We start from the raw sequence: 22,789 nt of genomic DNA, 5'->3' as shown, positions 1-22,789 counted from the left end.
GGCGGCCGAGTGATTTACTCCCCTCTCGCGCCTTCGCGCTCCCCATTCCCTTGTCACCGCCGTCCTCTTACACGCCAACCGTCTTTTTCATCATTGCTCCGTCCCCAACCGGAGGTGTTCGTGCAGCCAACCCGCCGTCTTGTTGGCCCGCTCGACCGTGATCAGTAAGTCGCGAAGTCGCGCATCTCCTCGCTCTGGTCCGAAGGGGAAAGGCGCGCTCCTCTGGGGATCATGATCCCAGGGGCAAGGGGCCATTGTCGAATCGGATCACGGCGTAAACGACGAGCACTTGCATTGGGTTGCGGGGTCGCCCGGCTCGCCCGTGGTGGTGGCATTGGCAATGACATCTGCCCTTCTGGCCTTTGTCGTAGGTGGGAGTTCTTGTTGTCGGCGACGGTTGAATGCTTGTTTCTGTTTGTCAAAGAACGCCGCATGTGGAGAAGCGGTCGTGCCTCGCGCTTGCGTCGCGGGCCGAGCCAAGATCAGTGAGTCGATGGACATGAATGCCATGCGCCTTCAGCTCTCTTCTCTGTTGGTGCTGCTCTGCTCGTTACGCGAGGCCAGCACAGGGCATCTCGCTACCAACGACCAAAGATGCCTTGGCGCCCAACATGATACAACCTCATAGCGCTCCTTGACCTCGTTTTAATATCAGGTCGTGATCCCTCTCTTCCCTCTCTTCCCTCGATACTTGGCAACGCGCCAGCGCTCACGCCGACCCCGGCGGCGCAAGAACAACCCATCTCCCCGGCCAGCCCCGAAACTCATCCCGTATCAACGCCTCCGTCTGCTCCCACGGCACCCTGAACGCGCCCGAGTTGAACATGGGCGAGTAGACGACGGGGGACGCCGCCGCATCCTCGCCGCCGAAGCCAGTACCTTCCCCTGTCTGCGCCACCGGCGCCGATGATGCCTCCTCCTCCTCCGCGAGCGCAGCGCGAAACTCCTTCAGGCTCCGCGCCGTCTGTTCCAGGATCCGGCCCGGCGCGTCCCTGCCCGGCTTGCCACGCGCGGGGTCCGCCCTCCCGAAGCCGTTGCTCGTGAAGAGGCACACGATGTGCACGCGCGGCGCGCCGGCGCGCACGTCGGCGTCCTGCGGCGGGATGACGAGGCAGCGGCCTGCGATGGGGGACTGGCTCGGCCACCGGCGGCGGTGATGCTGCGACGGCGCGGCGTCGCGGCTGTTGCTCGGGTGTCCCCTGCTATCGCCTCCACCACCGTTTCTGTTGTTGCTGTTTCCGCCGCCAACCTCCTCTAGGCAGAAGCGCTGGTACTCGCGGCACGCCGCAGGGAATATGTCCGCCATCTCGGCGGCGATGCCCGCGCCCCATGTCGCGATGCAGTTCGTCGCGTGGACGAGGTAGCTACCGGCGGGGAGGTCGCGCAGCGGCATGGCCGCCGACTCGAGTGCAAACGGTGGTGCCTGGTCTGCCATTGCTGCTTTGTACGTGTATGCGTGTCGTATCAGTCGTGGTGTGGTGTGCCGTATCATGCCCAGATCCTTTCTTGAACAAAGTGTCGCGCCGTCTGAACCGGCGAATCTCAAGGGTGTTTAATGGATGAGGCAAGTTGCGTGAAGCTGAGGCGGGAGCTCAGGGCTCGTAGTGAGTCATGCGGCAAACCGAGGCGAGGCAGATTGACGATCACAGCTCGCCGCAAACAGAGCCCGTGACGTTGCGAATAGCCTGGAGCAACGTCATCCCGTCTTATTTCACCTATGTCGCGGGCTGGAACGCGCTCGATGATGGCATGCTCGCTGTCAAGCGACTCAGGCTGAATGTCTGGTCTAGGGTAGCCTATGTCCAACCAACTTACACCGAGCTCGCGCACAGCCTCTAGACATCACATTGGTCGGTGAGATGCCTTATCCAGAGTCTACTATAATTACAAAAGAAACAGTAATTCGTTTGCATATGTGATGCGTAGCAATGGTGTGGGCATGTGCGGCGGTGATAAGTGACTGTTCGCAGCCGCCGCATTCTCAGTCGTCTCCCACATTTCATGTATGAGCACACGATCCTGTCGCGAGGGTATCATCTCTAGCAACTGTGGCATCCGGCAGTAAATTGCATTTCTGTGGTTTCTGCGCGCGCTGAAACTTCCTCATATTTCCAGTGCACTCGTATACGCCAGCGCCGACAGGTCGAACAACCTCAAAACCACCACAACTCTGATCATCCAGCGGGGGCTACTATGTATGCGTCCGAGCAAAAAACGTGAAATTACCACAGCACGGCGTAATCGCAGATTAAAGCATCTTGCCAATCTGGCACATACAAGGCCTGAGTGGCATCAGCAGACTGGACATTGCGGCCCGCCGACGCAACTAGCCCACGCTCCCATCTCTCGACAAGGTGGTGCTCCTGACTCCCAGCCAGGAGGAAGTTGCGTGGTGCGCCCGCCTGCCTGATGTCCTCGAGCGTGACATCCCCGGCAAAAATGCAACTCCCAACCAAAAAAGAATAAACTCAAGTCCACGCTCAACACCGTCTTGGTGCGCAAGATGGCCGCCACACGAACAAAAAATTTGGAGAAACGGGGATTTGAACCCCGGACCTACTGCAAATCACACGAAACCATGCAAAGCAGGTGTGCTACCCCTACACCATTTCCCCGGCGTTAGAGTTGTTGTGGAGCTGGCTTATTACACTTTATATGCCTCGCGGTGGACATGTGCGCCCGCCCTCCCGACCGAGCGGGCGCACGCCCCCGGCCCCACTGAGCGGCCCCGCCGGCCCGGACTGGCATCGGCAGCAACCCTGCCGACCGCCGCCTGCGCTTTGCGCCGGGCCGGGAGCGCAAAGACATTCTCGAATTCGTTGTCGCAAACGCTTCTCGAGCAGAAAGATCTGAGCCCTGGCAGTGAAAATGAGTTCGAGATGTGTCTCACGCCAGCCAGCCTCGGCCGCGTGGTAGGATGGACCGACACCGTCTCACGAGTTCACGACATGGAGGGATTGGGGAAGCCGGCCCACGACTGCAACGCTCTCACACAGCTCTCAGATTCCTTGCCAGCTATCTCGCGCGACACAATTGCCGTGGTTTGAGCCACCTAGAATGACTCTAGAAGTCCACCAAGACATGAACCATTTTCTCATAATATCGGGCCACCCCGGCCACTCCAGATCAGAACCGGGGAGTGCCATATCCAGGGACCCTTCCAAAAGCACCAGAAAACTCTCAGAACATTCGCCGCGACGCCTGAGACCCCAAGCCCTGGGACTCAACACGCCTACGGCTACCACCAAGTCGAATTGACTTGACCTGAGACGCTGCCAGAGGGCGGCAGACCCTGCCGGGCGTGTCTCCCTCGCGGCCGTTGAGGTCTGGGGTGGAGTGCATCGCCAAAGGGGGTTCGATACCTCTTCCCCTGTAGACAGATCGGCACATCTCCGACTGCAGTGATCATGGAGTGGACATACGCCCGTGGTGCAGCCAAGACCTAGCCTACGATGTTGTCCTAGAAGCCGGGGTTGCACTTTGCAAAGCCAGGCATTGTAAGTCAAAGTCAGCACACCCCAGATACCAAACTCCTGGTGGCCATGTACATTCAACCAAGGCAGCTCCCAAACACCTCTGGCAAGGGGGAAATGATGTAGGGGTCGCGGTGGCAATAGGCACCCTACCGTAGAGTCCCGGTGTCAGAAACGCACCGGCCCGTTGCAGTTTCATGGGTGCAAGACGGGGTCCCGGGAGTGCCGAGTATCACTAAGAATCGTGTGCACCTACCCGCTAGACACTTGGTGCGAACTCTGGTGTCACTGAAGCCAAGTGGTCATGCCGCCAAAAGCACGCTTGGGGTTGACCTCCTCCAACATGGCCCTCTCTACACAGTGTCTCCTCCGGAACCGACATCTTCCGCGTATTTGGCACCTCCCCTGGAACTGGTATCTCCGTTGTACTTTACCCCCATCTACATCAGGTGAATCTTGAATCAGATATATACCAGTGTAAATCGCGACTGACAACATGTAGGCACATGCGAACAACTCGCTGCCAGGCCATTTCTCCCTTCTTGCATTATATACTTCACGTGGACTATCGTTTGGAAACGCGCCTAACGTTACATAATTTTTTTTTTTTTTTTTTTGAGTAGTGCTATTTGTAGAGCCAACTTTTGCTAGTTGTAGAGCCTATAGGAGCAATAGCAACCACAGCAACGAAAGCAACGAAAGCAACGAAAGCAACGAAAGCAACGAAAGCAACGAAAGCAACGAAAGCAACGAAAGCAACGAAAGTAATAGGCGGCGCGCCGTTACCGTCCCATGTCTACGCCTATACGCAGTAAAATTCACTGGGCCGGCATGGGGGTAGGGCGCGGCCGAGAAACAAAACATTAAATGTAGGGAGGCTCTACAACTAGCAAAAGTTGGGTCTACGAATAGCACTCCTCTTTTTCTTGGGGGCGCGTTTGTTTTGAACATTGTAGTTGTGTCTATAGAGAACCCTAAACGACTCTCGAGCCCTGGGAAATCTATGCGTCGGGTACTTTATTCCGAGAGGGCCTGCCTCCTGTTCATCGCAGTGCATTTGCCGGTGGTCCCAAAAGGGGTGCGATCTGAACCCAGACCATCGCTTTGGGCAATCGCGGTCCTCTCTCGGCCATGCAGCTAGCCCAAGACGAACACGATGCCACAGACCGTCGGCGGCATTGCAGCTACCCCTACGCCCGGGTGCCCTTTATGGTGCCCTTTCTCTGGCAAAATTGGGTGGCAAGACCACCAGCACTAGTGAGATACAACGCCCCCCGATAGTGAACTATCGGATTGGCGATCAGCCCGTGTACGCCATTGTCGCTTCGATTGGCAGTCTCGTTGGGCCCGAGTACGCAGCGGCCATGCTATTAGACCATGGCTATCTTGGACGGCTAAATTCACCGTTGGAGTCTCAATCCGTGTGCCATTTTGGGCAAAGGATGCAATCTGTGGCGGATCGAAGGGGCTGGGTAACGCCACTCGCGTCAATCTACGTACACTCTCCAGAGAGTTCATGTATGGCCGCAGCAAGCTACACGATACCAAAGTAGACGGGCCCGAAACCAAACTGGCGCGAGCGCTAGGAGGGCGATCTCCAGAGGCCAGACACTAAGTACTTACTTGGCGCTTATTGCTACTTCAGTACAGGTCAACAATAGGTCAACGGACACCCGAGGCCAACGGGTTGAGCAACCGCTGCGGCGAGCTTCGGTGTGCACCGCCCGTTTGGTGGCGAAGCACTCGATACCACCTGACATCCAGTGCTACAGCAAATACGCAGATGTCAAGCTAGACGGTCCAGCACTGAATTCGCCCAGCGTTGGATTGTACGCGAGGCCAATCGCATCAGCAAACGACGTTGCGTTTGGCAGGTTGACATCCGGCTCTCGGCCGAGCCCTTTCGGACCTTGAGTCCTCCAGCGTCCAAGTTGCAGAAGGGCGCGTTCCTTTTTTTGCCCACGGTAACATGTACACTGGAGCCGAGCCGTGCGAGTGCCGAAGGGTACGCCTTGAAGTCACAGTCGCAGGGCACGACGGCCGGAGCGGGATCGATGCGCACGGAGGCGATGAGACGAACACGAACCCCGGATCTTGGATCCCGATGCCGTGGAGGAGGAGTGGATTGGCAGTTACCACTGTCCGTTCCCACGGATCATCTGTCGCCGAAAGCGGTTCGTATTTTCGAGCCATCAATCCCGTTGATTGGTACTGTGCCGTGCGCTGCCAGCATTACAAATGCATGATCGTCCACGGCAGCCGGCTCATCGCGGCACGGGAACAGGGACGAGCCGAGTCTTCCGGCCCCGACCATGGATGGGCCTCGGGGCGCGCAGAGCCTCACCGCTGACGGCTAACACGGACGCACGCGTGATGTAGGAAGGTAGTAACTATAACGTACATAGGTAGGCAGGTAAGCCGGACGGAGATTACGAACCCAAATTCCGGATCAGCATCGAGCCCACGCGGTCGGCCGAGCAAGTCGTCGTAGTCTTCGCCCTTGCGCCGTTTCCACAACGGTACGAGTAACGACCTCTGGCATCAGCAGCAGCCCTGTGCCGCTGGGAGGGACCCGCGCGCGCGGCGCTGCACTTCCCGTTCTGGTGGCCCACGCCGGCAGTGGGTGAGATCCGGGGGATGGGGAGGGGCGGCGGCGGCGGCGGCGGCGGGCATCCCGACTCACCCACACACACGACACGCCCCCCTTCTTGTTCCCGCGTGCCCAGAAGCCAAGATGACAAGACGGGGGCACCGGTGAGCGCCAAAACGGATAAAGGACAAGAAACGTCGTCACCGTCTAGAAACCTGCTCGGTGGGCGCAGGCTGACGGCGAGGAGGCATCACCGGTTCGAACCCCCCCTCCCCCGCAATGGATTGATTGCTCTCATGGTGGTAGTCTGACATGCAAGCATGGTTGTTTGTTAGTCCCTTGATGGTGGAGCAATAGTCTATCGTGCCCTTTGATGTTTGTAAAATATGTGGGAATCCTTCCCTCGTACTTGTTGAAGATATTATTACTTTAGCATCTTAGCTAGTTACAGGCTTACAGCCCCGTGCCGTTTCCCGCACCCTTGACGCGTGCCCTTTTCCCGTGCGCCGTCGCATCGCCAGCAGCTGCTAGCTAGGAGCGGCTGCAGCGTCATCTTCATCCGTACGTAACTTGTCTACCCTTGGCGGGCCTGTCGCACACGCGGCTGGCTGCTCGCTGCAGGAACACGGCGCGCCCTGGATACCTCAATGAGAACGGCCCCCAGTCCTCACGGAAATACGGCTGAGACTCGAGTGCATGCGTGCGTGTATGTGTGTGTCTGCAGCGAAAACAACGTCCCCTTTCCCACGGGCGGTCCTTGTCTGACCTGCCTGCCTGTCAGGCCTCGTCTCTCTGCCCTGCCGTCCCCCCGCGGAAAGCATCCCTGCTCTCCCACACACCCACCACCACCACCCCCCTCTCTTCCGATTCTCCGCCATGCTAGCCATTATCCTCGCAACCATGCCGTGTGTCCACCGCGATCGTCAACCCCCAAGCTCGCCGACACGCTCAATCTTCAAGCCATCTCCAAGCCTCCTTTCAACTTCCCGGCCCTGACTGTTTCCCCCCCTCCCCCCCTTCGCGCCCCGTTCCGCTCCCGCCCCCGCGCGCCGCTTCGTCGCCAGCTCCTCCAATCGCAAGACCAGCTAGATCCAACGCATCGAGATTCTCTTGGTTCCTGCTCTCGCGGCGGAGTTGTAGGTAGCTGTTGAGTAATGTTGCAAGTCTGCTCCATGCCCCCCCTGTTCGGTGTACACAATCCAACAGCGTACCAAACGACTTTGCATTGTCTGTCCTTCTCCGCACAGCCCGAGACAGCCAACACGTTATGGCTCCGACGTCTAACGACAACGTGCTGTGCGAGCCGTGTCTTGGCGAAAAGCCAAGTTCTGCCCGTTGGGGTAAGACATCGCAGCCAGCTTGTCCCGGCAGGCATTTACTATTGTCAATCCGGGTCCGACTCTGCTCCGAACGCGCGGGAAAATCTGGGGCCAGTGGCTGGCCCATCTCTTGTCCATTTACATTTCGTACCTATGTAGATACTGTATTCTAAAAACAGACCGCTGGTATCTGCCATGCCGCTCCCACCTAGTTGGCTTGCCCCGACCCTTGGACGTCTTGCGAGCCCGTGACCCTGGATAACCACATCCCAGCCTTCACATGGCGCTATACATGGGCGTGTAATAACGAGGTGTGCTCGATTCGCCCCCGCCGCTCTCAGATCCCCCGCACCATGCCGCAGACCCCGTTGCCGGGTCCCCCTCTTCCACATTCCCTTCGGACCACTTAGTCGCCGCCACTCTGCTTGCCACCTTGCGTGGCTGATAGTTCCGATTTCTATTCGTGATAATGGATGCATTCGACAAGAGTTGAGACGCCTGATTGCGTCACATAGTTCGTGGTGAGCAGTAGCTCCCCATCAAGCCTTGTTCCACAGGCACCAGGGGACTGCCCATTTCGTTGCACATGTCTGTCAACGTCGGGCTCTGGAGACCACCAGTCCTGTACACATGCGTCCAGCCGTAATGTTGTCCGCGGGGGACGGCTGCAGTGTCGTTCATGGCAAACTCTTCTCCGAGCATGCCGCTCGATCCATCTGCGATGGGTTGTAACGGCGCCACGGCGCTCATTGCTGTTGGCCGGACTGACCTCCCAGTAGGCTCGAACGAGGCGTATTGTTGATGAGCAGGTTGGCTAGATGTGTGGTAAACCGCCGACCCGGGTAGGCCGAAAATGGCCGGCGGGGGTGTCATGGGCGCATCAGTGGAATCGTGCGCAGTGTAGCCAGAGAATCCAGGTGCGTGAAAAGACACGCTTGATAGAGGCAACTGAGCGCCATCCGTGTTCTGTTGCGGGCCCATGTTGGGGTCCACGATGCAATTCGCATCTTCTTCCGGCGCCGTTTGTGCTGGTGGAGAAGCTGTACGCATCTCGTGCCTCACGGCTGCGGCAGGGCAGACCTTTCTCACGGGAAGGTGGAGGTCCAAGTCGACATCCGGTTGCCCGGTTCCTTGGTGAGACGACCCGAGCAGTACAACGCAATTGATGAGCTTCGGCACGTTTTCCAGGTGCCTGGTCTCGAGCAGCTTGCGCAGTGTGCGCGTTGAGGCTGGGTCCCAGCGCAGGCGGCTTGGGTCGTCGTCTGGCCATGACCTTGACCACGCAGCTTCAAGGCGGGACTGTCTGAGCAGGTTGCGCATGCGTTGAGAATATGACCAGAGCCCCATACCACGGCCCTCCTCGCAATGTCGTATGAGATGGGCAGTGTACACTTTCCAAGTCGCCGCGGCGCTGTTGTCATCAGTTGCCTCAAAGACTTGAAGACAGCCTTCGTAGCCACATGCAAAGACAGTTTGAGGACACAGGACGACTTTGGCCTCCTCCATCCTCATCTGGGAGCCCCCGTGCTCGCTGCGGAGATGAATCTGGTACGCAGTCTGCCAGTCAAAGGCCATCCGGCAGCCGCGATGCTGGCATAGCCACTGTGAATTCGTGTTGTGGAACTGATCGATGTGGCGGCGAAGGTCATTTCTCCGTGTGCAAGTCTTAGTGATTCCAACCTCGGCGCAGAAGCCACAAGCGTAGTCCGACCTGTACGAGGACGGACGGCCACCTGCTCTGTGCCCCGGAGCAGACGATACGGAGCTCCTAGGTGAGATTGAAGGCTGGGATGGAAGTGAAGCAGACGTCCCTGACGCGGACCTCTGAAATCTATGGCGAGTAAGATTCTGATACTTGTCCACGTGGGTTGATGAGTGCGCCCCGGCCGAGACGTTGTCGGCGATGAGAGGGCCCAGAGAGGCGGCGTACGGCAACATGGGTGTTAGCAGTTCACCTGCTGGACTCGTTAACCGTGATTCTGCGGCTGCTGACCATATCAGCAGCAGGGGCCTCACATACATGGTGCTTCACCAGCCACTTCCTCAAGTAGCTGGTCAATCTCATGCCTGCTGTACTTGGACAGCAGGTGGCGAACCATTGCTCGATGCTCTTGGCTGTCGAAACATGGCGATACAGGCATGAAGTTGCTCGTCTCTGAGTCGGGCGTCATGGCTGAGGTTGGGCTCGATGCGGAAGACATGATGCCGCCGCCGGGTGAAAGAAGCTCTCTGGCGGTGGACGTCTTTCTCTCGTGTTGTCAGAGGCTCCGTAGTAGTTGCTGTCGGCGTCAAGGGCCTCTTGGAGAGCTGGAGGACTCATATATAGGCGGGTTGTATGGAGCGGGCGGCCGTCGGAACGTCGTCGGCCGAGTCACGAGGCTTGGGAAGCGCCCGACGGCTGTAAGTCCGACAAATACCACGGTCAGCGACGGCCTGTGTGTTGCACTGTGCGGTGTCTGTCAACAGCCTCGGCGAAGCCTGAGACCGAGGTGCTGTAAGTGGCGAAGTGGCAGTGGACGGGACGTGCCGTAAATAGTCACGATCTTGTAAACTCTAAAAACGACTGTGGCACCCAGGTGTAAAAGATGAATTGGACGACCGATGCCAGAGAGACAAGATGGTGAAGACGGGAGATTTCGAAGCATACATACGGAGTAGGCCATCCAACAATGGCGGGACAGGGTCTGGCTTTATGGCGTTCGCCACGGCGTGGCCCTGCGAGCTGGGCGTGGCCATCTACCGAGCCTGACGAGGCCGGCGATCCGGGGCACGTTGCCACCCGCCGGTACAAGGCAGGCCTGGCCTGGCCTGGCTGGGAGTCTGGGACCTTGCCGTGCCGTGCCCTGGCCTGCCCTCGACGTCTGGCTCGCCCCTCGCCCAGCCCAAGCCAGGGCGATAACGGGGTGCAGAGGGCTTGGGACGCATGAGGAATGGGGTCGCAGCAGGTGTGGAGGAGGCAGCCCCGTGCGTTGTGCTTGTCAAGCGGCGGGAAGTGGAGAGGAGGCAGCCCGGCGCAGGGCAAGGGCAGAGAGAGCGCGCGAGAGAGGGTGCGAATGCAGTAACAAAAAGCCGCGGGCGAGTCCATGGCAGGACGTGTGACTTGTGCGAGTACATCGGGATGGGGCTGACGAGGGCGTCGCAATGCCAGCGGAGCGCAGCTCAGGCCAGGCCAGACCAGGCCAGGCCAGGCGGTGCCGGGGCCAGTGCTGGCGCTGATGCTGGCGCCGGCGGTGTCGTTGGTGGCTTTGGGGCCAGGCCGGGGAGGAGGAGTGGTGACGATGAGAGGTGAGATGGAGGTGGTGGAGAGTGGGAGTGGCTCTCTGCGCTCTCGCTCTCTGGCTCGCACGCTCCATCATGGATGGATGGACGCATGGATGGATGGATGGGGGGGTGTGCGATTCTCCATTCTCCAAAAGGCGTACGCCGGTACCCCGGACTGGGCGCAATCTTCATACCGGGGCCAGGTACCGCTACCTACCGGCCGTGCCGTGACAGATGCCCCGTACCTGCACCGGTACGTACACCTCACAAGACGTGGCGGCGCAACACAATTGGTGCGAGGGAAGAATCGGAGGAGACAGAAGGCACACGCGGCCCTGGGTGGTTTCCCTTTCCGTCTACGTGCCTGCGGTGTGGGCAGGAGCGACAGAAGCGACAGGAGCTGGCCCGGCACTGGGCAGCTGGGATTCGGGAAGGAGCTGCCCGCTGGGCTGGGCTGGGCTGGGCTCGCTGGGCTGGGCTGGGCACCTCATGGCCCATGGGCACCTCATGGGCTGGCAGCAGGGGCTGGCACGACGAGCTGGCAGGAGCTGGACGGGTGAGCCACGGGGATGGACGGGAAGGAGGGAGGGATTCGCATGGGTGCATGGCGCGAGCAAGGGAGGGAGGGAGACATGGGTTGCTGGACCTGCGCCATGGGGTTGCGAGTTGCAACGCAACGCAACGCAACGCAACGCAACACCAGGCCGCCGGGCTGGATCCTGCATGCCACGGCTGCCCGTCTCCAGCCTCCGCGAAAACGACAAACCGCTGTACTCGGGACCTCGCACACGCACAGTCGCGGATCGATATTCGCGGCCTGGGGGTCACGATCGGTATCATCGTTTGCTGCAGCCAGCGGCTGGTGCGACCTGACGGCCCAAACGGACTCGTCCGTGCCGCTGCCAGCTGCGCCCGTTGATAACGTCGCCGAATGGGGCATAAATTCATTCACCCCAGATCTGCAGCCAGGGAACCCTCCCAAGCCTCGCCTCGCCTCTTCTCGGGGCTTTCCATCGACGATGCCGTCCCCGGGGCGTCAAGGTTCGCTTGGGGTCGATTTGTCCCGCATCCTGCGCACGGGGCAGGCAGCCAACTGATGAGGCAAATCGCCGGGTCCTACAGACTGGCCCGAGATCCTCGCCTAGCACCGCCCGGCGCACCCTCTCCGCTTGTCGTCTGCTCGACGAGTAAGCCTGTTGGCTCGACCAGGCGGTCAAATGAGCGTCGTCTGTTGGCCTGTGCGAGTCCAACGGCTCAACACTGCCATGTGCCCTTCACACGAGTGTCGAGTATGTACATGCACCCGCGCGCCCGCAGTGCAAATCAGGAGAGACTGATTCACAGTCATCAACGGCTGACGAGCGCGGATGCGACCAACAACAGCCATGACAGTGAGTCTGTTCTGCAGCGCCCGAGCCCAGCGTCTTGCCAGGGGCTCCAGCCTGGCACCGTGGCATGGCTCCTTTGGAGAACGATCGCCAGGCGTTCGGGTCCCACGGCCGGGCAGGGAGAGACATGATGAAACACCCAGCACGAGGCCGTGAGCTGGGACTGAGGCAGACACACCACGCAGCGCCGGTTCTCGCCCTCATGCATCTGCCCCAGCTGTTCCAGGGCTTGTTGACGAGCAGCGTCACGACGCACCCGTCCCGCCCCAACAGTCAAAGAATTCACCGTACGGACGAGGTACTGCCAAGTGCGAGCCTTCGCTGACGACTGCGAATACGATGATCTCCTCTCAAGCTGTCTGGTCCTACCAGCGATGTCACCTCCAGCGTACCAAGATTGACCAAGGCATTTCCAGTCAAGGGGCGGTGTCCCACCTGTCAGTCGCTGGCCGGCCGTTCACGGGGTCTCACTCTATAAATTCTCCGGCTGGCGAGTTGAGCTGGCGTCGCTTTGGCGGGCTCCCATTGGGAGGCTCTGGCGCCGCTTGTTGGTGTCGCTGACAGGGATGCGAGAGCGCCCTCATCGACGCGGCACGCAGAGCAAAAGAGGCGTGATGTGCGCGCCACTGATGCCGGGCTTGATCAAGACTGCTGCTAAGTGTCCACAGCCTTGCGAGACTCATCCCGTGATAGGGTTGTTGACCAGCCAGTGCTTCAGGACGACACACGGCTGCACACGCCGTCGGAGGCGCGAGCCCGGTGGGACGGCGCGCTTGTGGTGCCAGCCACACCGAAACCCGAGCGCCATCGCTGCCACTGCCACGGCCGCGAGGATGATGAGTGGGAAGGGAGGCTGAGATGGGCCCCAAACGGCTTGACTCACCTTTCCAAGAGGGGCCCCTGACAGTCCTCGTGCCAAAGTCGCTGGTGCTGCTATTTCTGCCCCTACTCGGGGTTGCATCCGCGGGAGATTGGGGGGTGACAAGTGTCCGTCTTCTGCCCATCATCGACATTAGGCTGGAACCCCAGGAGCCGATCATACCGGGCGCCACCAAATGCGACTCTGCTGCCATGTCTCTCCCCAAGCCTGTCGCCGGCCCATGTATTTTACCCCATGGCGCAGCTTGCATCGTCCAGCGCGGCGACCGTACGAGCATGTCTCTCAGTCTCATGCCGTGGCGTTCGCACCCCCACGGTGTGCCACCCGCGAACCAAGCTGGTGGTCCGTCTGCCACGTCCAAGTCTTTCGTCCCTCTGGCAGCACTAGAATTAGACAGGTCCCCACCACTTGCTCTGCTGCGGCTGACGGTCCGTCACGGGAAGTGGGCAAGGATCGACGGACAAGGTTCTCGGCGCGTGGGTTTCAGTCTGCTCGTGGGAGCACGCGTGCACGTCGCTCGAAGGGGCCACTTCAGTGCGAAGCAGTCCGCACCCGCAAAGCAGACTACGTACTACTGATCTGTTTCTGCCGTGCCGTTCCCGGGTTTCATCGCCTTGCCCGCCACACAAGCGGCGATCGTTGGGATGCCATGGGCGTCTCGGCATCTTGTTGAAGGTCTTTGGTTGCGAAGCAAGGTGCAATGCAAGCAAGGTCCCTTTTATGTACATGCGAGGCATGGGAAACGAAATTGTCAACGCCAAGGAACTTGGCGAGCTAAATTGCACAGCAGTACAGTACGACGTCGTCTTGTGCGAAGCATGTCACGGATGCCGGAGCTGTGTCCACGGGCATCACCGTGGCCCTAGAAACGTGGCCGCCTTTACAAGCAATTCCGCACCTGCATCTCTGTGTTGGAGGAACACCTACCGCTCAAGCACACTGTGCAGCTGGATTATGGGAGCCTCCGATGGAGCTGGTCCCGTCCCAACCACCAACCAGGTCCGGCTCGTCCCACGCGCCACCGCGAACGGGGCACCAAGCGGCCCCCTTGCCGGAGGTGCCACCTCTGATGAGGAGGGGGAAAGTAAGCGCGACGACAACGGAACGTACTGAGGGGACCGACGGCTTGGTCATTGGCTGACGCCTGCGTCAAGGGGACATGGCGATGCACATGAATGGAGCGCAGGGCTGCGTCGTGAATCCGACGGCGGCTAACACGGTCGCGCGGCTTTTGCGACGCCCTGCGCTCTCCCGTTACTTGCACACCCGCTTTTCGGGTCGGATGCCCTCCGTTTGGCATGGCCGGACGGGGGCGTTCCAGGACATGAGACGGAGGCGTTTATTTCAACGGAGAGCTGGACGGAAGTCTCCTGGCCGCTAAGCCCCATGGGGAGGCGTGAACCCTCCCTCACTCGTGGTTGACAGGTTGTCGACACGGGGAGACGGCTTTGGCCCCCAAGAGCCGCTGCAGCCCACCGCTGGGGGACGTTCGTGGCGCTGGAGCGTCGGTCACCGAGCTGGGCAGAAAGTCACGATGGGCACCCGACGAGCGAATATCGCGAGAGCACTGTTCCGTCTTTAACCGGTCGAGATCAGCTGTGCGTCCGCTCCTCGTCTCCGTCAATGTCATGCCCGACCTAATGCTGTGGAGTCGACTGGTCTGAGTAATGAGGGCCAGCACTCTCCTGGCCACCTGGCTTGATCCTGCCGACAAGTCATGGCCACGGTCTGGCGCTCACCCCGGCCACGCATGAGATGCCTGACGTGTTTGGGAAGCACAATACTCGCCAGCATCGCACCTCAATTGTAGGGTAGGTGAGTTGCCCGCCGATATCGTCCGTCCGGGTCCCCTCCCCGGGGACCTGCTTCCAGCAATCGCCGCTGACTGGAGAGTCCGAAGGATCTGTCACTTATTGACACGTACGTCGGCGCATCTGTGCACGAATTATTTGCTCGCCAGCCCGCACGGTGGCACTGAACATGTTGGACAAGACCCATCTTGAGCGCTATTGTCCCAAGTGCGAACTATGGGCAATGGTTGGGATGAGGGTCGCGAGCCCCATTCGAGCCGCACGGACACCAACACACGAACCCGTCTTCCCCCCTTGTCGCCGATTCCCGAATACTCGGGCCGGCGATCCACTTTTCCGGCCGAGAAGCCCGATCAATGAGAGCCGCATTTTCCGCCACCAAAGGCCCAACGACTTCTGAAAGTATTTGAATTTCTTGCGTCAAAGTCGCCATCACATACATAAACTTGCCCCCCAACACGGCTGACTCCGGGGCATGACTTGCTTCCCCGTTCGGACTTTGTCCTATGCGACGGCTGCCTCGTGGGCGTCGTGCAGGTCATGTTACACGGCGTCTCCGCGCCAGGGACGACCCTGGCTGTCATGTCAAGAGCGACCTCGTACTTGGTGGCACTCCAAACCAACAAAGCACTGCGAGCTGCCGCCGCGGAGAGCGACCCGGCAACGCAGCCCAGCATACCATTGTTCACCGGCCGGCATCGCAATCCAGTCCCAAAGTGTCCTGACGAGACGTCAGCGTGGCGAACCGCCTCGGCCGCCCTCACGCCGAAATCCTGCACACCGTCCCGAGCCGCCATCACTCGGCGGTCGCACTGAGAGGCGGACGATAGCCGGGAACGACGCTGATTCAATCACACTTCCCCAGTGCGATTGTCACCTCGGTGTCCGTCGTTGCATCGCGACCAACCATCGCGCCTGCTAGGCCCTGACGGCGTTTCGCATCTCTGCTCACACCGTCTATCCTCTCTGTGGTCCTCGGTTCTCGCCACGACGGCCGGCGAACTCTCCTTCGCTCGCCGGCGGACTGTGGCAATATACAACTTGAGATACAGGTGGAATATCTGGCAGCATTGTGGCAGAATCGTCTATGGGGGTACCATGTGCTCGGAGAGACCCTGCGATGCACCCCGAGGATTGCGGAGTGTTGCTACCGAGGTCACCATTACACTGCAGGTGCCGCGTCGTCGGTACGGATGCCTGCACGAACGTGACGCACCGAGTCGGGGTCGCCGCCGTCCAGCCCCCTCGTTGCCTACCGGCTCTCGAACATTCTCCCGGGGGCCATTCCCACATGCATGAGACGAGCACGGATGAGTACGAGTTGTTTTGTGGACATGTCTTGCCCACTGTGTTCTATTCTTTCTGCAGGTACCCGACCCACGAAGCTGCGCTCGGATGATTCCATCAATGGCGGCGACTCATTGACACGTGCACGCCGTTGCCTGCCAGCTATCTGGTTGCCAGGTTCTGTTCACGAGACACGGAATGTGGACGAATTCGCCCTCACAAGAGGCGGCTCGGTCCCGAAAGGTCACCGGCTCGTCTTGCGCCGCGAGCCCCTCGGCCAAGGACGCCGCGAGCACCGCCGCGCGGGAACTTCACACCCGCCTCCTCGCTCTTTTCCTAGAGACTCAGCTCTTGACAGTCGCCCCGTCGACGCGGTAAATGGCACTACCGCCCGCTGGTCGACTGACGACGACGGCGTTTTCGCGCTGCTCGTCGGTCAAATCCTTGTTGGCGTAGTACTCCCGCTCCAGGGCCGCTTTCACGTCGGCGACCTTGTTCGCGGGGACGAGATGGACGCTGCAGCCGCCCCAGCCAGCGCCTGTCAGTCTGCTGCCGTAGGCACCCGCAGCGCGGGCTATTCTGCAGATCTGGTCAAGTTCGGGGCAGCTGCACTCGTAGAGGTCGCGGCACGAGTCCTGTGTCGCATTCATGAGAGCGCCGAGCTCCTCGTTGAAGGGGGTCGTGTCGGACCGTCCGGTGTGGAGCGGCCGTTCCAGGAGCGTGATGAACTTGAGAACGCGCAGCGCCTCGGTGAAGACGTGAAGGGCACGCTGGCGCAGCTTGAAGCGCTCGGCGCGCACAGGGAAGCTCGACAGGAAGCGCTTCTCGAACTCGGCCGTCGACAGGTTGAGCACCTTGGCAATCTCCTCGCGGGTGTATCCCTCCTCCTGGGTGAGCTTCTCCTTGGTCAGCTCGACGAGCTTCTGGAGCTCCTCCTCCTGAGTGATGCTCTTGACGGCACTGTAGTCGGAGGCGTTCTGGTGGTAAAAGTAAGTGTCGTGGAAGCCGCGGAGGCTGGTGCCCAGCGAGCCGGCGTCGGCGGGCAGCTGGGTGCCGGGTGGGTTCAGGACGGCGTTGAGGTAGGCGGCCGCGAGCGTGACCTCGACGACACGAAGGTTGTAGTGGATGGGGCCGGTGACCTGCTTGTTGGACTCGACGAAGCTCTGGGCGATGACGAAGCACAGCTCGGGGTTCGTCGGGGGGAACTGCACCGGTCGTGCCTCTAGGCGCGGGCTGAAGGAGACGAAGAGGGCGGACCCGGGCTCGGAGAAGACGGAGGCGGACTGATCCATGCTGCGGAGAAGCGCGTTAGCGTCGCGAACAGGCTGGGTGCGATAATTGAGGTTCGAAGGCACGACATGGGCAGAGCGCAAGAGAGAGCAAGGAAGGGGGGGACACATACCCGCCAGAGTTGACGCCGACGGCGCGCTCGCTCACAATGGCGAGCTCGGTCAGCTCCGTCTTGTCGACCGTCTTCTCGCCATTGGCGATCATGACGGCGAGGGCGGTGGCGCTCACAAAGGCGGCGCTGGAGCTCAGGCCGCCGCCGACGGGGACGTTACCGTCCATGAGGACCTCCATGTTGCAAGGGCGGCAGCCGGGGCCCTTCTTCTTGTGCAGCAGCTCGAGGGCGCCGCGCAGGCCGCACTTGAAGTAGTTTGTCCATTCGAACTGGGTGGCGTCGATTTCGACGGGGCCAGCGAGCGGCACGGAGAACTCTCGGGCTGGAAACTTGTCGCCCTCGACGTTGGCGATGCGGATGGTGAAGGATGTGGCGCCGTCGGCAACGGGGCTCGCGCTGACGGCAAAGAGGGCGTCGAAGGTGATGGCCATGGGCAGGACCGAGTAGAGGGAGTAGTCGATGTGCTCGCCGATGATGTTGACGCGGCCGGGGGAGCGCGAGACGAAGTCGGCGCGGTGGCCGTAGACGGCCTCAAAGGTGGCGAGGAGGTGGCTCCATCGCGGGGCCTCGTGGGCGACGGCGGGCGCCGGGTAGATGTCGGCGAGGGCGCCGGCAACGGGGACGGGACCAGACATGGTGAGGAAGCGGCGAGGTCTTTCTGGCTCGGATCAGGACGATGGTGGCAGCTCAAGGTAGGAGACGGTCGGCGATGGCGACGCGGGCAAGTGGTGAAGTGGGATAAGACTGAGACGAGGGCGGACGACCCCGCAGAGCTGCCCCTCGGTGCGGTGCTTGCTTCTGTCTCAGAGCTGTCGACGGAGTAGCCAACGGGGGTGGGATTGCAGCTGGCGCTTGTGACTCGAGCGCGTCGAGGTGCGCGTGCGGTCACTGGTTGTCGTCGCGGGGTTGGGTTGCGTCGAGACGGCGGGGCAAGGCCAAGAGCGCGTCGAGAGTCGAGACAGACGATCGGACTTTGTTTTGAGTCGCGGCTGTTGCGTGAAGTTGTGAAGGGATGCGATGACGTAGCTCGGGAGCACGAGAGCACGGGAACGACAGACGAACGAACGGGCGTCACGAAGAGGGAGAGGGACGCGAGGGGATTTTAAGACGAGAGAGAGAGAGGGACAGACGGACACGGCAAAGTGATGAGGGCTCTCGGGCCCAACAACGAGCAGGAGATCGGTCATGCCATGGCTGGTCTGGTGGTGCCCCCCAATCCGGCGGCGGCGGCGCGGCGGTGACGAAGCGGCAGCGGCATCTCGGAGGCGGTTCGGTGGCATTTGGCAGGCGCGGTGGAGACTGGGGGAGGGACCTAGCTCCCACCTCACTGCCCGCAGTGGAGGTCCTTGCTGGGCCGGAACCCCCGTGGCATGACCTGGACTGTGAGCTCACCCACCCCGCCGGTGGAGCTGCAGCGCTTTTGGAGGCGCCCCAGCGCCCATCTATTGCCCTGGATGCGTCTGAGGAACGTCCACAGGGTGTGCTCAGTCCCAGCGCTGGCGTGCTGGCCGGCACCCGGATCCCCGACGGGCCTTTGTCATTTTGCGGCCGCTGATTGGCGCGCATAACGGACGGGACGGACGACCACCTCTCTCCACTGGTTTTTTTTGTGTGTTATCGCGACAGACAGCCAGCCAGACGCCCCAAGGAGAAGAAGCTCTCGGCGGTTCCTTGCGGGTAGATGACCCTTTCTTTTGTGTGTGTGTTCTAATTTCCATTTTTCGCTTCTGCTTCTTCCTTCCCGTGGGAGGGATGGCGCGTTTGGTGCTGGGCTGGGCAGTGGGCACGATACGCGCTCCAATGCAGAGAGAGGCCGCCGTGGCGGGTCCTCCCTCGTGGGCCGGCCGCGGGCTGTGGCGGGCGGGCGGACTGGCGGCGGCGGTGGTCATGGAATTCTGGAAGGGAGAGGAGGAGAGGAGGAGAGGAGGAGGAGGAGCCCCGCGGGGACAAATTCGGGCTACGTAAAGTAGCATGAGGGTATCGCCACATATCCTCCCACTGTCCGTCCGGATCACGGTTCACCACACTCACCCACACCGGGCTCACGGGGTCACGGGGCCGGGATTCACGGCGACGGGCCGAGATTGGCGAGGTAGGCGCCGACGGAAGGGGGGTCGTCGTCGTCCCACCGCCATCACCCGTTTCGTAAGGTTCAGCGAAGTGCGGGAGGGAGCACCACTCGTACGGCCGGGCGGCGACCATGACCTGCTCCGGCCGCCGAGTGCCGCCGCGACGGCCAGGGTATCGGCGCGTGGCGGTGGCTCGCCCGGCCGGATAAGGTAGGGACGGGAAGCAACAGCAGCAGCAGCAGCAGCAGCAGCAGCGACTGCAGCAACAGTGAGAGCCCCGTGCATTTTACGTCAACTCCGTCGCGTGAGCGCAACGTCGACGCAAAGAGGTTTCTCAACCGCAGCCAGCCACGCCTCAAAGTTGGTAAACTCTTACACAGCAACAGCAAGCCGCAGCAACACGCGAATCAAGAGCCAGCCAGGGGACGTACACATGCAAGATACGCGTACGAAAGCATTACGGAAGACTGCGAGGTGCGTTTTGCTGTACGAAGTGCGTGGTGGGCGATTGGCGAGCGGTGTCCCACGTGTGAAGCGGCGGTGACGGCGGCGGCAGTTGGAGCGATGGTGTCGAGCGATGAGCCCCCCGGCATGGGGACGGCGCCGGAGATGCGCATCTCACTCGGGCGTTTTTTTTTTTTTTTTGCAAGATGCGAGATTGGCTCGTGGACATGTGTGCGTGCATGCGTGCGTATGTGTGTGACCAAGCTGGCGATGGCCGCAGATCTCTCTTCTGCCGGGAAGGAGCTGCCGCCTCGGAAGAATTATTCAGCCCGCCCTGTCTCTGAGATGCCGCCAGCCAGGAGAGGGAGGGAGGCAGAGCCAGATTGGCGAGATGAGCGGCCGAGATGCCAGATCCGGGCTTCGGCTACGCAACCGTAAGCCGTGGTATATTGTACCTTTGGCGAGGCAGGTTGAGGCCGAGGTTGGGGTACCGAGGAAAGCTCCGCTGACTGATTGACTGGCTGGCTTGACGGGAGAGCCTGACGGGAGAGCCTGAAGGGCTTATGATGATGAACGGCGGCACACCACGCGCGCGCAGTTCCGCTGACGAGGTGCTGTTTTGTGAGAAATGGGCCCCGCAGAAGAGGGGCAGTGGTGGTGGTGGTGGTCGGTTGCTGCACGCGTGCCGTGATGGAATCTCGCATATCACCCGACTTGTGCAGCAGCAGACGCGGCAGACGACAGTCTACCCAGTGCTGTTGCGGCCCTTTCTGCTGCCCTGGCGTTGAGATGACTGGTACCGAGTACGGACCAAGTTTCTTTTACAAGAGGGTAGTAGAGACGGCCGCGGGAGGCCGCATCGCCCGCGCCCCCCTCTCTCTCTACCTTGTTCCTGTCGCTGCATCTGGTGATCTACCTAATTACCTACTGCTGCTGTTGCCGCTGCCGCTGGTGCTGCTACCGCACTACCACTTCCATCCACGGCATTAGTACCTAACTTGGTAGCGTCAGCTCGCTTAAGCGTTCGGCCCCTCGGCCACCCGTCCGCCTCATCATCATCAGCACCGCCCTGGAAAATCCCCGTGCGCTCGAAATAACTTGACCCTTTCCCTCCGCCGACACTGGTACGGTACGGGGGCGCCATTTGTGCCGTGCACTTGGGGGGGGCCGCAACCAGGCGGGCGGGCAAGAATGTGGGGGTCCTGCGCGACTTGTGCGGCGCTCTGGAGCCGCCCAACGGCTCGCCAGAGTGGGAACTTCAGCTCCGCCAGCGCCCGGCCCGCCGACGACCCGCTCCAGGCACAGTGCAAGTCCCCATTTCTGGGGCGATTGGGCTCGGGCCTGGTGCGGCGCCCAGACCCTCTACCGTCTGGGAAGCCGGAAGCTTGACTGCAAACGTACTTGGGAAGTGGGCGGGCGAGCTCTTTGTGCGTCCATGCTTTGGGGGCGCGCCCCGGACGTCATTCGCCGCCACACACACTCACACCCAGCTTCTCTGGTACAGTACAGTCCTCGCTCGCTCGCTCGCGACGCCCTTCCTCGCCTGCATGACGAACCTTGCCCGTCGGGTGCGTCCAAACGCACATCCAGGCGCTGTGAGTGGACGAGGTGCCACATCCCTTCCCTCTGGGGCCCAGCCTTCGCGCCGGCACTGAGGCGGGACGACGACGAGTCCCAGAGCAAGCCCGCCCGCCTGCCCGCCCGTAGTAGTAATCCTCCATCTTGGCTGGCTGGCTGCGGTTGCATCAGTTGCCTTTAAAAAGGGGACCTGGCCCCCCCTCCATCCTCGCCCTCTACACTCCTTCGCACATCCACCACCGACAGACATTCTTCAAAACAAACGCAAATCTTCCCACACCCCGTCAACCACCAGACAACTCAACCAAACCGTCATCATGGGCGACTGCGGATGCTCCACCTCTGGCTCCTGCAACTGCGGCTCCAGCTGCACTTGCGCCAACTGCCCTGTAAGCCGTGGCCCCCCGCCTCCATCCATTCCCCTTCGCCGTGTGATCTCGTCCACTGACAGTCCCTTCGCCTGCAGCACAAATAAACTCCCGCGCAACACGGGCAGGGCACTCACTCGTTCCTGATGCTCTGATGGCTCGACTTATTTGATTTTCTTGGGGTGGCGTTCGAGGGGCGGTTGATGGCGGGGCGACGAGGATGACGAGTTCGACGACGACGACGAAGGCTGATGATGACACCACCGGGGGGTTGGAACACGGCCGTTTCACGGACTGACCGACCGGCCGCGCGCGCGCGCACGCACGGGGACGATGGCGGGCGCATGTCCTGTCTCTATCGACTGCCATGATGGCTGCGCGTGTACATCCATATCCATATATATCCATACCCTATATCCGATGCCTGGGCCGAGAAATTGAGGCCACATCTCGGAACACATCTGGCGCGATGCTGCCCTCCCCCCACCCTGTCGCTTGCTCTCGATCCCAACGTGTCCTATGTCCTACGTCCCACGTCGCACCTCGCCTCGAAACGTCACGCGTCTCCCTCGTGTGTTGCACCACGCACGCGTGGCGCACCGCAATCAGGTGCCCGCTGGTGGCGCCTCGCTCCGATGGGCTCGTGGGAATGTGCACGTTGCCCGTCTGGATGCCGCTACCCGGGCTGACTGGCCATTCGTGCATGCATGCTGTGGGCGGAAGAGCCCCAGAGGGCCGCTGCGGAACAAGACTATGCGTGCTGTCCTACATCTATGGTCTATAGTAGCCATCGATTATGTAGCGGGGAGCCACTGGGAGACACGTCCGGTCTGCAGGGCGACAAGCTCTCCAACCTTGGTACGCATCTCCAGGCTATGCCCTTTCCAATGTCGTGTGCAACGAGAATATCAGTGCCTTG

The 22,789-nt window shown here is 60.9% G+C and overlaps 2 protein-coding genes and 1 non-coding gene across 3 annotated transcripts; all 3 read right to left on the bottom strand.

Moving 5' to 3' along the window:
* Nucleotides 1–709: 709 nt before the first annotated feature.
* On the bottom strand, nucleotides 710–1,435 carry PLICBS_006857 (ADP-ribose 1''-phosphate phosphatase; the record flags this gene model as incomplete). Its single annotated transcript, XM_018320236.2, has 1 exon — nucleotides 710–1,435. One exon carries the CDS (start codon nucleotides 1,433–1,435, stop codon nucleotides 710–712), a length of 726 nt encoding a protein of 241 aa, XP_018180133.2.
* Nucleotides 1,436–2,528: 1,093 nt separating this feature from the next.
* Nucleotides 2,529–2,615, bottom strand: PLICBS_006856. Its single transcript has one exon. It is a non-coding gene; the product is annotated as a tRNA-Ala (tRNA).
* Nucleotides 2,616–16,353: 13,738 nt separating this feature from the next.
* On the bottom strand, nucleotides 16,354–18,046 carry PLICBS_006855 (galactokinase; the record flags this gene model as incomplete). The annotated part of the gene is made up of 2 exons (XM_018320234.2): nucleotides 16,354–17,302; nucleotides 17,412–18,046. The coding sequence occupies 2 exons, from the start codon at nucleotides 18,044–18,046 to the stop codon at nucleotides 16,354–16,356; spliced, it is 1,584 nt and encodes a 527-aa protein (XP_018180131.2).
* Nucleotides 18,047–22,789: the final 4,743 nt, after the last annotated feature.

Source organism: Purpureocillium lilacinum (assembly GCF_023168085.1).
Source record: "Purpureocillium lilacinum CBS 284.36 DNA, scaffold_5, whole genome shotgun sequence".
Taxonomy (NCBI): domain Eukaryota; kingdom Fungi; phylum Ascomycota; class Sordariomycetes; order Hypocreales; family Ophiocordycipitaceae; genus Purpureocillium; species Purpureocillium lilacinum.
The sequence above is the reverse complement of the archived record's forward strand: the minus strand, read 5'-3'. Positions and strand labels throughout refer to the sequence as shown.